Genomic DNA, 17,646 nt, shown 5'->3' with positions numbered 1-17,646 from the left:
GGGAGAGACTATTTGCATTGACAGAGTGAACTGAGTTTCACATCTCAACACCCTGAATCTCTCTAGCAGACAAATTTAACCACGCATTAATTCCATCTCCTGCATGTCCTCACCAGCAGGCTGCTGGTGCTGGCAGGCAGAGTACCTCCGCTCGGCTGCAGTTTCAAAGGCGGGGCTGGCCCACGTGGTCTGCCTGTTGAAGCACAGGCTTCGTGAGCCTGTGTTTGCACATGGCACAAAAAAACACCCAGTTTCGTCATACACAAGTCGCAGTGACACGTGGAGAGGACAGAGGAGAAAATGCATTGATGAGGTTGTATAAGAGTGAATTAAGAGATGGTACAAATTAACAGACCCAAAGCAAGGAATAAGTCACTGGGTCAAACTTGTTTAAGCATTATTACCAGAGACATGTGACAAGATTATGTTAGTTAAGTTGTGTGTTCTATGGAGAAACCCATGGAGTCCACCTAGATTGCCGATTTTTATTTCAGCAGTTCGAACTGCGATCCCTTGAACTTGAAACAAGCATAAGCTGAAATGACCATCTACAAATGATTCTGTGACAGTCTTTGCTGAAATTCCTTGTTTTTTAGGGGAGATCAGATCCTGTTACTTGAAGTCTGGAAACCAGAAAGAAGGCCCTCCGCCGCGTCAGCCTTCAAACTTCGACGGTTTCTCTCACGCTGGGTGAGTGAGCTGTTTGCAGGTTTGGAAGCTGTCACGTCACCAGGGGGCGTGGTGGCTTCTCCTGACAGGGGTGAAGGGAGGGTCCTGCTGTACAGTGAGTGTGCCCGTCCATTTGTCGGTGTCAAAGCTCGTGGGCTTTGTGTGAAAGAAAAGGAAAACCTGACTCTGCAAGGTAATCAACAATAAACAGGACCGTTGTCATAGTGGCTGAGTCCCAAAATGAATATGACGTGAAGGTACAGACAGGGAGGAGCCCTGTGGGAACAGCAATGCCCCTCAGGGACCACTGGGATGCAGTCCTCGGATATATCATTGAGTTTATCCCAGGGTTTGCACTGGAGACGTGCTGAGCTCCCATCTGCACTGATGGTGGCGCGCTGTTTCGGAGATGTGTGCCCTACACCTGTCTTCTGCTTTCCTTCAGAACGCACTGGGCAGCTCTCTGCAGTGGTTTGGTTGAGGTGGTATTGACTCAGCTTGCATGTCCAGCACACCCTCGGACTAATGGCGGCGTTGGGCAGGCTGCGAGGCTTAGCGGTGGCGGGCTGAATCTGTGCTTCGTCCTGAAATCAGGGTTCTCGGAGGATAGTCCATGTGGACGGGCCCTAGCTGCTTCTCTCAGTGTGGAGGTTGATCTTGTGGGTGCGTTTCCTTCGAACTGCAGGTGTACTTGGGGTTTGTGGGAGACTCCTGTGGCGTGGCTGGAGTGCCTCGGGCTGCACGCCTGCGGAGGGCAAAGCGTGTTCTAGGAGCCTTAATCCCAGATCTATGGTTCCGTGTTCCTTCCCAAGGCAAAGGGCTCCTCACCAGGTGTGTCTGGAGATTCATGGGGAGCTTCCTTGGTGCCTAGAATAAGGGCTGTCCTTGCCCTTGGCCTTGGCCTCGGCCTCCACTGGAATTCCATCCTGTGCCAGCCTCGTAGGGTGTCCTCTTGTCACCGCCACCTCTGCTGTCACCTGCCTTGGAATGTAAGGCAGAGCTGACAGGTGTGCCAGGGCCGTTTCCCCAGCCACACAGTTCCAGCAGGGCCCTGACCCCGGGCAGCCAGCTGCCTGTGTCCAAAGCCACTCCTGTGGGACACAGGCTCGTCTCCGTCACCTGCCTGCCTTCCAGTCTGCCTCCGTAGCACATGGGGACAACCCCAGTCACACAGGCTTCCTCAGCCTGGGAGCTTGGCAGCCCTGTACGGACATCTCGGGTAGCCGTCTTCTTGGTGGGTCTCTGTCCCTGTCCCTACCCCTGGGTGCCTGTTTTGACACTACTCACACACCGCACCCCAGTGGTCAGAAGGTGCCTGTAGCTGCCCCCGACATTATGTCCCCTCGTTTCAGTTCCTCGGGGACAACCGGGCCTCTTTCCCACGAACCCCAGCGCAGGCCCCGTCGTGTCCGATTGGCTCTGACTGGGCCTCGTACCCGAGCCTACTCACAGAGGCATGTGCTGGACTCAGGCCTTTGCCCACAGGCAGAGCTGTAGTTGTGGGCTCCCCCGAGAGTGTGTGGGGGGAGGTGGCTCCTCAGAGAGAAACTGGGAGCAGGGTGGATGCTGTGTGGCCAAAACCAACAGTAACCCCTCTTTCTGGTAAAGTGGCAGTGAAATTGATCACTGAGCTTCTCTAAAGAGAATTATAACGAAAAGCACCTGCAGGGGTCGGGGGTGCGGGGGGTGAGCAGAAGCACCCACAGTTCTGTTGTCTGCACATTCCAGTTGAGAATGTTGTCTTCCTTTTTTGTGAGTGGGAAAACAGAGGAAGGAACGCTGAAAAATTCTGAAAGATGACTCTCTTTAAACCATTCTGCGTAGAAATCAGGCCTAGAAACACAAATTAGGTTTTCCCGGTGCAGGTTCCGCAGTTTTGTCCCCATAGACAGTGACTATGATGAAACCGCGCGCCCCTGACATCAGGAGTTCCGGATCCTGCAGCGCGGGCATCTGCCTTAGACGGGTCAAGGCTCCGACTCCAGCAACTAGTGTTTACTTTTTGTCTGACATTGAGCTTCTTTCACTGGAGACGACACCAGGGACTAATTCACAGGGAGGCTCTAAAAGTTAAGTACCATGGTCCGTGCAGTGCCGGGGCAGCACCTGGCGCAGAGGACGCAGTCACATTGGGACGCAGTGAGTGGTGAGTGCCCTCACTCTCCGGACAGAAGCGGCAGGTGGGAGCCTATCTCCTGGCACATTTGTGAGTCACTTTAGGGGACCTGAGTCCCATAAAGGGTGGTTAAGGACCTTAGACTTCTCCTCTGTGCCAATCTTAAGTAAGCACTTTAGCATTATATCCCTAGCTTTTAATGCCATTAAATTTTGAGTTTTCCTATAATTTAGCAAACATAACCTTTGACTTTGAACTTGGAAGGATGCCTGGCGGGGGGCTGTGTCTGAGTCACTCAGCCGTAGAAGAAGCCAGAAGAGCAGCCTGTTCCCTGTGAGGCGACTTAGTGCCTGGGATTGCCTCCAACTAGGCCAATACTCCCCCGGTTCTCGTTATTGGCGAGAAAGCCGTCCCTCTTCACCTTTGTTCGGTCCAGTTGCCACGTGACAGTTTTATGTCCCCGTCTCCCGAGTATGAATAGGGAATTGTTTGCAGCGGAACTTCCACGTCTCTTTGGGGATTCTGGGAGGAAACCGGGGAAGGAAGCAAAGTTCCTTCCTTGGCTCCAGTGTCATCGTGGGAACCGATACATTGCTCGCTCGCTGCCACGGACCCACGGGCAGCTCTTTCCGCCTGCGCGACAGCTGTCCACAAAGCAGGTGCCTTCGGTGACAGTATCTAACATAGCCCGTTTGCCCCAGAAACTAGGTGGCAGAAACACCGGCTCGAATCGCAGCATTTAGAGTCGCCAGGCAGAGGAACTTCCAGAGGATAAATTCAGATCACTGTGTCGTTATCCAGAACAGGGGACTGATTCAGTAGCTCGAGCCTGCGCCGAGCTGATCTGCCTAGAAGGTGGACGTTACTGCTCTGCCCGGAAAACCGAAGTTGCAGCGGGCTGTCTGCCCGGAGAGCTGCCGTGTGTTCAGTGTCCAGAGGGAGCATTGAGGAGTGAATTCTTGTTACTTCCCCTGTAGGTCTTGCCATGGAAGCTTGGTGGTTCAGCAAAGATTTACTTTGCTTTTGTCTGTAAGTTCTTCCAAGTAGCATGGCAGACCCCTCTTCCTAGGAGGGTGGATAACCGTGCTCCAGGAGTTGTCCAGCTTTTCCAATGTCATAAGTAACCTAATGAAAGTGCACACGAAATGCGCACTGTCTGCTTTCCAGGGAAATACGGTGGGAAGGCAGCGTGTTTACGGGCATGCATGTTACTGCCTATCACCCATAGAGCAGGCGTGTAGCCCTCTGAGTGAAAGACTCATCCCGGGGAAAATTAGTTCAGAGGAATTTTAATCAGGGATTTTTGTACCTTGTTTCTATTTCAGAAGTGAAGTAGATTGGGTAATTGTGTGTTTCTATATGCAGACTCACTTATCTTTGGCTTTTATTTGTTTCTGAATCATTGTCATGCACATCGAAGCAGGTACTGTTCTGGCTAGGAATGAGGTTTATTGTGAAAGCGGCCCCGAATCCCTAAACCCAGTGGGTACTGGACTGTACAGGGGGCCCGATGCCCTGCGCTGAGTCTGTGTCCCAACCGTGGAGGTCTGCCCTGTTCTTGGCGTTGTGAGCCTCTTCGACCCTGATCCCGGTGAAACTCCCCCGTTACTCAGATCAGCTCTCAGGGAAGCTCTTCACAGCCCGGATGCTTAACTGGGTATCTGGTCCCCAAAGAAGGGGCGTAGGCAGAAAGTGCAAAATGAATCCTGTGTTTAGGCTCTCTCTTTTTAACATTAGTTGGAAGGAATAGTGATCCCTGGTTTGGAATAGCTGAGCCAGAATGTTGGGCAGTGCTGAAGTTGATTGGTTGGGTCTTCAACATGTAAAGTGTGAATGTCCCGACATTAGACACACCCCCTCCCATAGTCCCTTCAAGGACAAATTGAACATTTCAGCTCTAATTGTAAGAATCTAGAGTATGTGTGTAGCTGCCTCATTGCTGACTTGCTCAATGAGAGGTGTGCGTTCATTGCTTCAGAGGGCTGTTGGTGCCTCTGGTCACGGGGTGGATGGCCATCCAGCGGCGGACATGTTTCTGCCATTCTCCTTTTCTCTGTCCCCTCTTATGCTTGTCGATGCTGCTCTCAGACCCTTCCCCCATGGTTCTTATTCTGCTCTCTGCGACTGGCTAGCAAGATTCAGTTGTCACCCGGCACAGAGTCAGAAGGACGGTGTGTGAGGTTCCTTCTAAATAGACTTCTGTTCTCTGCGGCACCTTCTCTGACTCCCTGGGAAGAAGCCCCGCGGCCCAGTGGGGCTCTGCCTCCGTGGTCACAGCCCCGCCGGCCACACGGTGGCACTCAGACCCCACGCTGGAGGCCCTGGCTGGCTCCCGCTCTGGTGTTCCTTTATCTGAAACACACAGACGAATTTTGCTGTCACATAAAAGAAAAGTTGTTTGCAGACTTTAAAACAAGAATCCCCATAGAAGTCTAAATAACAGGCTCTAGTTTTCAAAACAGGGCTGCCTTATTTAAATATCCTACACATCAAATATGGTTGCTGTGACTTCCATTTCCGCACCGCTCCCTGGGTGGCTTGTTCCCGCGTTCCCTGAGAAAGCTTGCAAAAGGAGACAGAGCGAACAGGGAAAGAGAGCCCTCCCCCTCCACCTCCAGCAGGAGGGCTGTGACTTCTGAGGTCTGGGCAAGATGGAGGACGTCAGGAGTGTATTTCCACATCAGTGGGAAAAGGTAGAAGCGCAGGTATTTGGATGATTTGTCACCAGTAGAAGCTTCGGTGAGTGAACACCTTGGGGTATGATATCGTGGGGTACTCTCACCGTCAATTCGAGACCCCCCTCTGCCTGTACAAAAGGGCACCATTCTGGCCCAGACTACGTTCCAGCTTCTGGTCCATCCTTATATGCTTTTACTGACTGCCCTTTTCGTGGTTTCCGCCACTAATTACTGTTTCTGCTATTGCTCTGAGCTCATTCCAGTTTAAAAGGATTTCTCTCTGCTGTGACCCTAAACCAGACTAGTGTGCAGAGATTAACCAGAGAGCAGGCTAATCGGGACCAGCTGGGCAGTGCGGCTCAGCCGTGTTTCCGCGTGTGGTTAATGCAGGTTTGCATATTTCCATTTCCACTACTACTTTACAGGAGCAAATGTCTCGTGTAACTTAGCACAGTCACATCATATATTTCTTAACATGGGGGAAGTCTTTGGGCTTAAGTGAGAAATACAGACTTTTTAGGTGATTATGCAGCTCACAGTCCAAAGCTAAATGGGAGAACAAGCAGCAAGCAGCAAGAGAAGAGAAGCGGACAGAGGAGATAAAGACGTGGTCTCCACCCGTCGGTAGGAAGCCCCCGTGCACTGTGAGACTGTTGGCACGTCGTGGCCTCTTTGGTTCTTCCGTGGCAGGCTGGTGCCTGGGTCCCAGCTCCAACATCAGGACCCCAGAGAAGATCTAAGTCAGGGGTGGTTCTGTCCACTGCGCAGCATGTCCTGCAGGTCTGTCCCCTCCTGGCCAAACAGCAGGCCCACCCCCACAGGACTACAGGTTTTCTGACGTGGACACAGGTGTCCTGCAGCTCAGAGGAGGGTCCTTCTTAAGCTCTTCACGCCCTTTCTAAAGGACCTCCTCCTGTGAAAGCTGTTGGCTGAGAGGAAACACGATGTGCCGTTTCAACCCGCCTTAATAAAGTAAAGAGGATTAGGTGGGAACCGAGGGCAAAACACTCTTACTCTTCCCCGTTCCTGCCGATAGAAACCGCTGGGATCCCTGTGCCACCGTGTGAAAGGCATAGGGCTCCTATTGCTGTTTTACTATGAGAATATGCAGAATCAGGTCCTGTATGAATAGATGGAAATGGGATGTTCCGGAAGGGTAGCTACGTGCCTGTATCTTGGGGGTGCCATTTGGTGTTGACGCCCCGGCTTGATTTAATTCTCACAACGGGGCCTATGGGGAAGGCCTCCCCCTATTTCACAGAGGAGCTTTGGAGATGGGAGAGCAGCAGGCTCAGAGTCGCAGGTAGAGCGGAAATTCAAGCCCAGTGCTGTTTAATTCTAGAATTCATCCGAAAGTGTTTGTCGAGAAAAACCAAGCCCTAGGCTTTGGCAGAGGATCGTTAAATAGCTTGCATAAGGAAGTAATGTTATTTATTACTATTTTGCGATCAGGAACTTGCCAAGTGAGATGCAAACCTTAAGCTGCTGTGTCAGGGCCACTTCCCGTCACTCTGGTTCCCCGCAGGAGGGCTCGGCAGGAGGGCTGAGTGCGACTTGCAGCCCAGTCTTAGTTTATTGCAGTCGGCAGTAGAGGGCGCTGTATACTTTCCAGAGTTTTCTCTCACAGAGGCCCACATTTTCCTCCCACACTGGCCTATTTGTAGTCATTACCTGCAGTGATGTCAGGTTAATCTCTTGGTTTTAGTGAGTTTCTGGCATTTGCTGAGTTTCAGATTACTCTGCATTTGTATTAACAAGACACTTTTAATCCTATTGCATTTCACTGTGAAATGAGAGAATCACAGTCCTCGGCGGTTTCTCTGCAGAGTGGAGACCTGGGAGTGAACGCTGCCTCCCAAGTCTGCCTTCTCTCTGTTCTAACAGGCACTCACTGGGAATGTAAACGAGAAACAGAGGCACTGCTTACGGAACACTCATTGGAATAACGAGGGGGCTTTTTGTGTTTTCCAGCTCCATGCACTTAACCCACCAGATCCATTTCTTCTTACACCCCGATTCTAACATGGGACAATTCCTGAAAGGTCCTTTTTACAAGGAGACCTTCACTGCATGTGTCCTCAGATTGTCTTGTACTATGTCTGAAACGTAGTGTCGTACGTTGTGTCCACAAACCAACCTGGTGTGAATGCTCTTCCTATAGAATAGTGTTTGTGTGTTTATGGACACAGCAGCAGGCAGCTTGAACAAGCAAGACCCCAAAGCTTGTCAGAGACTAAAAAGGGAATGTGAGATTAGAAGTCAGAAGGTCATCACTTTGGTGTAGTGTCTGTACTCTTGAGGTGGCGTGGGCTGCAAGTAAGACAAGACGCAGATTCACAGGGTTAAACAATAGCAGGGTGAGCTATATCAGAACACAGTGAGTCCCAAGGTGTGGGCAGGGCAAGGCTGCCTGGTCACCAAGAAACCCCTTTCCGAAGTCACTTTCTCTCCATCTCCCCGCTCGGCTGTCCTCGGGGCTTCTGTCTCAGCCTCCCGATGGCAGTGTGGCTGCTGTGGTTCCGAGCAATTCTAACTCCCATCGCATCTGAAGGCCAGGAGAGAGAGAGTCTCTTATCCATGTTACCTTTGAAGAAGTAGAAATACTTGCTCACGAGCTCCCTTCTTGCCAGTGGACTGCAGTTTGCTCCCAGCAGGCCGGGTGAACGGACTTCCCTTGGTGGGGGAGGACAGACCAGGATGTACCCCTGGCATGCAGGGGGACCTAGCGTCTCTTCTGAAGCATGCAGTCTTCGATGGCTGAGGACAAGGCAGTTATGTTAGCAGGGATTCTGTTAGAAATGGCTGGAGGGTGGGCAGGTACTCTTGTCCCCTCAGAGGTACTGGCACCCCTAGAAAAGCAGGCGGAGAGTGTGTCACCATGTTGCTCTCTGGGCCAGAGGGAAATGCCAAGCTTGAGCTTGCTGGAAGGGTTCTATTGATGTAAGCCCGGTCAGTCTGTAGGTGATTAAAGACAATATGTCTCTTTCCAAGTAGATTGTAACCATCGTAGTGAGATCCTCACCTTCAATTACTGGAGGCCCTTTTACCTGATGGGTGCTTCCTTGGCTTTGGGTTGGGGTGGGGTTTGGGGAGGACCTATGTGGGGTGGTTGGGGGTTGGGGGAGGTAGCAGAGGTGTGGGATGGTCGCTTTTTCTTCCTGGTAGGTGTTATGGGGATTATCCAGCCCACTGTTCATCGTCTTGATGAAGCACGAGACTGGAAATTGTGGCTGCCACCACCCCATGAGAGATACCGAATGTTAAGGTTGTCACCTCTAGAACACCAGACGTCTGCCTGCCCACCCCGTGGCACATGTGCCCCTGCACAGCCTGCAGGGCTGGAGAGTGTGCCCTTCCACCAGATGGTAGCTCTGCCCACGCCATTTCCAACACTAACCTGCCCCTCCCCCCCACCACGCTGGGGGTCTCCAGCGTCCCCGCGCTGTGTCTAATAAGCAGACGCCTTCCCTGCTGCCGGGTGACCAGATCTTCCGTCTCGCCCACCTTCAGGGACGTGCAGCTCAGCTCTGGCAGCACCACTGCTTCTGGGAGCCCAGACCCTTCCTCCGGGGACCCCGCTGTCAGCGCACTCCAGCAACAGCTGCTGCTCATGGTGGCTCGGAGGACCCAGCCAGAGAGCCCACGGGTGCGTGCCAGCGTCGCTGCTCGTGAACGTTCCGGAAGCAGGGTTCTTGACACCCGCCTCCAGGTTGGATCACCCAGCGGTGTTAGTTGGGGCTCTCCCTGCATGAGACGGCCCTGGGCTGTGGATATCTGGCTGCACGGTAGTCTCCTGAAGGGACGGGAAAAGAAACCGTTTAGGGAGCGGGTCCTCTTCGGTGGGGCTGACTGGCTTGCCACTGTCTTACTTGCCCTTCCAAATGCATGAGGAGGTCCTTGACATCGGTCCTGGTGCACTGGGTGTACAAATCCCACGGCACTTGGTTAGGATGCTAATTTCCCCCCATGGTTCAGAAAAGGTCTGTATTTTTATTAATTTATCGTGGCCTTATCTATTAAGCAATCGGAGATTCTTAAAGATGAATGTTTACCTGGAGACACTTTGTTCTGGGAGGAAATGACGTTATCAACAAGGGGAGAGAGCTTGGTAATGTTGCTTCGCTTAGTGCACCTTTAATGGGACTCTGGATGAGGCAGAGCAGGAGCCCAGAGCAAAGGGTAACGTGGGCGGTGAGACACGCCCAGACACGAGCTCAGAGCTGCAGACTCCATCCTGGGCCTGCGCAGACAGCGCGTGGGCAGGTTCCTCAGAAGGGACAATGGGCTGGAGCCCGGCAAAGGTGGGCTTCAGTTGTCACAGCCCAGGGAGGAGGGTCACGGTGGGCTGCTGTCCAGCTCGTTCACGTTCTTCATAGCTGTGTTTACCTTACTCCTGGCGATGTTTGATTTCTTCTGCAGAGTCTTGCTCATGAAAAAGTAATAGAGTTTTAGTCTGTTTTTATGGTTGTTTAACCAGAACTTTCCAAAATATGCTCGATAGCCCAGTGGTTGGCAATTGGTCGAATGCAAGGGGAAAATGTTGTGTTCTCGTCTGAGGGGTCGCATGTGGCTCTGAGTCCTGACTCCTGCTGACTCAGTGGGAGCTGAGATGGCAGGCAGGACTTCAAAGTGCCAGTGAGGTGTGACTCAGCCCTTTGAGGCTGGAAGGGTTTCAGTGGGGAAAAGCATTTGGTTAATTCCAAGAGTCCGTTTTTAGGCCTATTTTTCCCTTCCTTGTATTCAGTCTTGCCTGCCTGTCCTGGTATTTGGGGACAGCTGGGGGAGGTGGGAGGGCGCCCTCTCATGGCCGAGCTTTGGGCCGGCCTGGTCACCGGGCACTGTGTGGCTCCCGCAGCGCAGCGGGGTGGTTGCTTCTGCCCACTCAGCGTGCAGTGGTGGCAGCTGCAGACCCTGCCATCAGGCCCCTGCTCCGGGGAGCAGGCATTCTGCAGCCTCCCCCTCTCCTCCAGTGTCCTTGGGTTCACCGATTTCTGGACCTCCGTGCACTCCCATGGGCCCCGCCCCCACCTCGGATGCCCCTACTCATTTCCTCCACAAGCCATAGTATGTGGGAGGCCCTGTGCAATGTGAGTGTTTATGAGAAACTTGCCTTCCCTCCGATACGGGGAAAATTGTGTGCATTAAACAGCCACCCTCTAAGCGGGGAGGCCTCAGGAGGGCTCTCCACTTCCTTTCCTGTTAGGACAGGAGACAGAGCACAATGTAGGGAGTGTAGCACCTCTTCTGGGACCCCAAGGAGCAGCACCCTGTTGCTGGGATCCACTCAGCGCTCTCCGCTCTCAGCGCTCAGAGTCCGTGAAGAACCAAGGAAGACGTGTTTACGTGAAAGTTCTAGAACGTCCTGGAGAATAGCGCCCACGAGTCACTGCCAGCAAAGCCAACAGACAGCAGAAGCACCCTCCGTACATTTAGGAATAGTGACGATCAGCTTCGGAGTAGGGGTCAAGTGTGTCTCGTGTGTATAGCGAAATAAGAGATTGAAAATTTAAGTAAGAAGCAAAAGGCCATGTTATGACCAAGAAGATCTGAAAAGGCACCAAATACCACAAATAAAAGCTATAATGTGAGAGTAAAACTTTGAAGAATTTATCAAGAAACTTAACACATGAGAGTAGAGACCTGGTAAACATGCAGTGAGAACAGAAGAAACGATTTACTTGTTTGTTTTTAATTTTATCTTTATTAAGCAAAGTATTTTAAACATGATGACAGTTTTGACACTTGTTTGACAAGTACATATTAATATGACTTTTTTTGACATTGAAAGTTAGTGTAGCTTTTTTGAGAAGCAATTTGGCTGTAGGTCAAAAGTCAAATAAGTTTTCTTCCATTGACCAAGCAAATAAAATTTGAGGAATGTATTGTTTAAAAAATAATTTTTATACTTTTTTAAATTATTAAGTCTACGGGGGTGACATTGGTTCATAAGATCGTATGGCTTTCAAGCGCACCTTTCTGTGGTCTGTGATCTGTGTGTTACACTGTGGTTCGGCCACCCCTGGTCACATCACCTTCTCTCACCACACCCTTCGGAGTGACTGAGATGTCCCACAGGGAGACGGGGAAAACAGAAGAGGAGGCCGGGAAGCACGGAGTCAGGGTGAGAAGGGTCGCCGTGTCCTCGCCAGGATTCCAGAAGGAGAGGAGGCGAGGGCGGGGCAGCACCCGCCACTGAGAATGTGAAGGCGAAGATGACATGCGGGTGAAGGCGAAGATGACATGCGGGTGAAGGCGGTGCTGCCCTGGTGACCCGGGGAGGGAAGGACAGATGTATTGGCGAGTCGTACTGGAACAGTAACTGTTTCAATGGGAAGGAAAATGTACCAGTGCCCCAGTAGACTGACAAATGTAAAAGGCCAAACTATAGAATTTTAAGAGAGATAATAAAATGAAATATCTTTAAGACTGTGGGATAGAAGGCATTGGATAAACAAAGCATAAAAAGTACAAAACTTTTTACTTTATAGAAAAAGTGGATACATTATATTATATATCTCTTAAATTACACATTCTTTAACATTCTCTTAAACATTCTCTTAAGAATGTTTGTTTATCAACAACAGCGTAAGAAAGTGAAAAAGACAAGCCATAAACTGGGAAAATATCTGTAATTCATTCCATTAGTAAAGGTTTTGATCACACATATCCACAGATGTGTGTATACACAGACACACAGGCACACATGCATACCCACATGTGTGTGACATATGTGTGCACCTACACAGGCGTACATATGCACACACATTCTCACATGGAAACCGAGGAAAAATAAACAGGGACCCGAAAGAGAAAAAGGGCAGATGATTTCATGAAGAAAAACGAAAATTGGACTAAGATGCTCAACTTCTCTAATAATGCAGGAAATGCAAATTAGAGTAAAACTGAACCATCCCTTATTACTCACCAGATCTGCAAACGCTAGAATCACCGGACGCTGTTGAATGCTGGTGCGGTGGGGGAGTCACGCAGCATTGCTGCGAACTCGGGGAGAGCGCAAGCGGATAGAAGCACTTCGGAAAAGTTACTCTTCTAAAGTGTTTCTTAATAAATTAGACATTTCCTTACCCAGTAATCCCATTCTGGGAAATTGCGTGCCTTTTCTGGAAAAGCCAAAGAATTCGTTTCCTCATGAAGTTGAACCTCTGGTACAGCTGGACGCTTGCTTTCCCAGCAATTCTCTCTGGAGGTATCTTGTTCTAAAGAAATTCTTGCATGTGTGTGCTGGGAGACATGTTCAGGAATGTTCATGGCCACATGACAGCAAAATTTAAAACAGGAGAAGAAAAAGAAACAGCAAGATGCTCCTAAACATTCAACAGCGATGTGGCATATCTATGTAATAGAATATTATACAGCCGTGAAAGTGGATGGACTATTATACAGCCATGAAAGCAGACTTCACAGCTACGAAACAGCACGTAGTGGTCTCCGGAACATAATGTGGAGCGGAGAAGAAGCAAAAGGCAAGTGTTTAAAGGACTTGGTGGTATGACTTCATGTCTGTGAAGTTCAAAAGCGTACAACTGAATAATACCGAAGCGTTGGGTGGAAGCATAGTGACAACGAAGGAAAGGAAGGGAGTGACGGACACAGACCAAGGGCAGCTGGGGCCTTTGATGGCAGAGGGAAGAGGGGGGCAGAGGAATGGCCCACTGGGGGCAGCTCTGCTGAGGGTGATGCTGTCTTCCTTGTGTCTTCCATTGAAGACTTCCATGGAAGACTTCCTTGTCTTCCATGGTGATGGCCACCCAGGCGTTCACCATGTTGGCGTTCTCACGCCTCACACACACTTCAAAGGCATGCATTTGCATCGACTCGGTATTTAATAGGAGCGTGTGTTTTTAAAAAGCACGGTGCCTAGTGTTACTCAGTGGGAGGAAGCCTGGAGTCCCTGGCTCTCAGGACGGACATGGTGCCTCCTGTGCCCACAGGAGCAGGAGTTCAAGTGCACCCGTGGACTGTGTTTCACAGCCCACTTTTGGAAGACCGCACGAAGGAGGTCAATGTTGAATATACTAGGTTTAGAGAGGGTGGTCTTTGGAGTTCTGAGAAATTAAGCACTATGAAGTTATTCCTCATCGATAATGAATAAGTGAGGTACGTATTAATTGATACGTGGTTGCAGGTATAACCTCTGGAAATGTCATAAGAGGTTGCTTTAACTGCTGTACTTCAGTTTTGAATATGGTATCGGGTGTCAGAAGAGAGGTAAGTTTGACTTTCTCCCTCTTCCATGTCCCTTCCTCCTCTCCATCATCCCTACCCTTCCACTTAGTGGTCCCTCGGCCTCAGCGAGGTCCCCGTCCCCTGGGCTCCCCAGGCGTGGGGCCAGCTCTCCTTCAGGAAGCGCAGCACTGGGCTTGGCCTGCTGGCCATGGCTGGGAGCCTGCATGGCCGTTACAACATCTCCGGGGTGTTGTCATATGGGCAGTGGGGCGCCAGGCACCCAGCCCACCAGGTTCTTCTCACCTCCTGTCCCAGCTTCGTGCCCGGCTCCCAAGTCACTCGTGAAGCATGTATCAGACAGCTCAGCAAGGCCAACACCCAGGAGAGCCAATCGCAGGCAGATTCTGGGTTAACACATTTTAAACCTGGACCTAACTTTCCCCACTTCTTCCTGTTTTGCTAGTTTAGAGTTTTTTCTAGAAATACTTCACTTTTTCTGGTATCAGGCCTCACCAGTGGCCTACATGTTGGCAATGAAAATCTTTCTACTCTCTGTAAAACTTGAGTGTGTATCTCAACGTTACGTTACATGACATACCTTTCACAGAAGAAGTCATTTAAGATCTTTGTTGACTTTTCGGCTCATTCCCGAGAGTTCTCTTCCCTGTAGTGCTCGGCCTTAATTAGCTAGTGTTCTGACAGGCGAAGTGTGCGGCGTCAGTGGTGCGTGCGATGGGAGTGAGGGGTGCTGGTAGATGAACGAGCCCTTGCGTTGATCCACGCCCTTGTCTTCGAGCACCCGTGTGCGTGAAGTGCGTTGGTTTGTGCGTGGGCATTGGGGCGTCTGTTTCGTGCTTGCAAATGACAGGGTGCGTCTGCCGCTGCACCGAGTCGGTGGGAGACCCTCCTCTGTTCTGTGTGTTGGTGTCTGACAGCGTCGGAGCCGGGATCTGGAGGACTCCTCCTGTTCTTCGGCACCAGGGAAATTTAACCGAGAGCAGTTCTACAAGTTCATCATTTTCCCCGGCAAGTGGATTAAAGTCTGGTACGATCGCCTTGCCTTGCTGGCGTTGCTGGATCGGTAAGTCCCCGAGCCTCTGGTGAGCAGTGGAGAAGGCAGTGGGGGCGGGGCTGTGGGCAGGTGGTGCATTCAAGGGCCACTGCCTTGGTGTCCCTCACCCAGAGTGGAAGCTGTGAGAGCCTCACAGCTGGAGGTTAGACTGGGAGATGGGAGAATTAGGTCCACGGTGTGGACTTGCGGTCAGCCTTGGGGACAGCGCCGTGCACTGGCCTGCTCCCCGGGGTGGCACGGGGCCTGGCCTGACGGAGCGTGGGTGCGGCAGGGCGGGAACAGGGAGCAGAGTGACCTCCAGCTCTGCCCTCCAACAGCACTGGTTCTGCTCCCGCTCCTGCCTGACACGCACCGAGTGGAGCCGTCAGGTCATCTCCTCTTTAAACCCTTTTGTTCCTCCTCGCCTCTTACAATGTTCCTCAAGATTAAACACTGTGCTTTGGATGCCCTGGCTGGGCAGCCCAATTGGTTGGAGAGTTGTCCTGTACACCAAAAGGTTGTGGGTTCAATCCCTGGCCCGGGCGCATACCCAGGTGGTGGGTTTGGGCCCTGGTGGGGGTATGTGTGAAAGGACCCATCCATGTTTCCCTCCCTTCCGCTCTCCCTCCCTTCCCCTCTTTCTAGAATCAGTGAGCCTGTCGCTGGGCTGGGGCCGTGCTTCCTGGGTGGAGGGAAGGGTGGAGGGAGCGTCAGGTTGGTTAAGGTGTGACGGTGAGGGGGGGGGGCTTTCCACTTCCACCCCCCACCTCGAGAGAGACGAGGGACTGGGCTGTCTAGTTTCAACCGGATGGCTGCCTTGAAAGTTGGAAGATGCCGCTACTGCCGCTGTCATCAGCAAATACTGCTCCGCAGTCACATGCCAGCCCGTGGAGCAGGGGAGGCTGGCTGCCTGCCTTGCTGGACTGGTGCCCCAGTGACTCCTTGTCATTGCGATGTCTCCCGTGGTGTGATTTCGTGCTAAAAACTATAGTCGTGCAAAATTAAACAGGAAATTCCAGAACCCACAAGTCAAGGAATGGAGTTACGATGGCTTTTCTAACAACACTTTGTCACCCGAGAGACACACACTTAAAGACAAACATTTCATACTTAACTAAAATAATCCCAGATAATACATTCCGATAGACGAGGCAGGTTTTGAAATATTAATTTTTTTCTTTTAAAAAGGAATTCTTGAGGTTTGGAGTGGCTGATCTTTGACGGTAGGGAAGATATGGTGTGTGTTGGGGGAAGGATATATGGAAACTTTCTGCATTTGCTTTTTAATTTTGCTATGAATCTAAAACTACACCAAAGAAATAAAGTTTAAAATTTTAGAAAGTGTTCAGGAGTGCCTGCATGCCAAGAATGAAGTTGCCAATTGTCCCCTATCTATGAATGATCTTACTTCCTGGAAGACACTAATAGTGCATGAGCAGAAATTGGTGAGGCCTTAGCCAATGTGGCTCAGTGGGTTGGAAGCATCGTCCCTGCACCTGTACACCAAAAGGTTTCAGGTTCGATCCCTGGTTAGGGCACATATGGGAGGCAACCAATTAATGTTTCTCACATTGCTGTTTCTCTCTCTCTCTTCCTCTAAAACCAATAAACATTTAAAAAATTGGTGCGATCATAAATATACTGAGAATTCTTGTGAACAACGTTCACACCCCTGACCTGTGGTTCACACTCCCGACCTGGGTCCACGCTGCCACTTCTCACTCCATCCCACCCGTTTGCTCCCATAGCCGCTCCTGCCTCTGGTCCTCCCACAGGCGCCTTCCGCCTCTGAGAGCAGGATCCAGGCCTCTGTGCATCCTCCCGGGCCCTGCGACGCCCTCAGGTGACCCCGAACCACCTGTGGCACTTGGACTCATCCACCTTCCCCCGCCCCGCAGCCCGCCTGTCCCGTGGTCTCTGGCCTACTCAGGCTCTGCGATCCCACCCTCCACCCCCTCCTGTCAGTACCCTAAAACCCTCTGCTTGTCCCTCTGACCGTACCCCACCCCTGATGAGCCCTGTTCTCAATCCACCCCTCCACTTCCAAGTCCCTGGAAGAAGACCAGACAGTGAGGCTGTGGCTGTGACACGCCCCCCCCACCCCACCCCACCGTCACACCACTGCACTGGCTGCCTTCTGGCCCCCGTTCTCCCGGCTCGTGAAACTGGGCCGGGCCTGGCTGGGGAGAGTGTATGTGGAAGTGAAAGTCAGCGTTACCCAGGTGTTCTCATATCCTCCCCCGTTTAAAGGAGCCAGCGACACCCTACCTGAAATGTACCTCACTGTGGTGGATGCAGGAGTTAACTGCTTTCTCCCAGGAAACACTGGCCAAGGAGACCCCATGGGATTGCATTTCATTTGCTTCAGTAACAGAAATCTGGGGCTAAAATTTTGTGTGTAAAGCATGGGGGTGAGGGAAGAAAGAAACCTTAGAAGCTTGTCTCCGAAGATAAAGGCGAGCTACGGTAACTGCTCGTCTGTCACTGTCTGTCTCCCTAGAAGCGTGCAGGATTCTGTTCGCAGGGAGCCACACAGCCTTCGCTGCCTTTGCGTGTGTGTGTTTGTGTCGCACAGAACTGAAGATGTCAAGGAGAACGTGCTGGCGGTCTCGCTCATCGTCCTGGTGTCCCTGCTGGGCTTCGTGACGCTGAACCGAGGCTTTTGCAAAGACCTGTGGGGGCTGCTCTTCTGCCTCGTCATGGCCAGCTGCCAGTACTCCCTGCTAAAGGCAAGGCCGCCTCTAATGCTTTCCGCCGCTAGTGTGTCCTTGAGTTCACGAGGTGATGACCCAACTTCTGATTTGTGTTCCAGAGCGTCCAGCCTGACCCTGCCTCGCCGATCCACGTGAGTATCCAAGACAAGTTGCTTGTCTTGTCTGCTTTGTTGCAGGTGGGGGAATGGCCAGAGTCTGCTCAGAGGGCAAAATGTGTATCAGTATACATAT

General features: G+C 51.4%; 1 protein-coding gene across 1 annotated transcript in view; it reads left to right on the top strand.

Moving 5' to 3' along the window:
- PCNX2 (pecanex 2) overlaps positions 1–17,646 on the top strand; it is a 201,457-nt gene that overhangs the window by 36,343 nt on the left and 147,468 nt on the right. The window contains exons 8-12 of the mRNA XM_037060255.1: positions 597–690; positions 8,974–9,109; positions 14,586–14,731; positions 17,277–17,430; positions 17,514–17,546. Coding sequence (XP_036916150.1) covers positions 597–690; positions 8,974–9,109; positions 14,586–14,731; positions 17,277–17,430; positions 17,514–17,546 — 563 coding nt within the window. The remainder of the gene's footprint in view (positions 1–596; positions 691–8,973; positions 9,110–14,585; positions 14,732–17,276; positions 17,431–17,513; positions 17,547–17,646) is intronic.

This window comes from Sturnira hondurensis, unplaced genomic scaffold (genome assembly GCF_014824575.4).
Source record: "Sturnira hondurensis isolate 20B ecotype Veracruz unplaced genomic scaffold, ASM1482457v3 Scaffold0011512, whole genome shotgun sequence".
In the NCBI taxonomy this organism is placed as follows: Eukaryota; Metazoa; Chordata; class Mammalia; order Chiroptera; family Phyllostomidae; genus Sturnira; species Sturnira hondurensis.
Note: the sequence above shows the minus strand (reverse complement) of the source record. Positions and strands in the feature narration are given on the sequence as shown.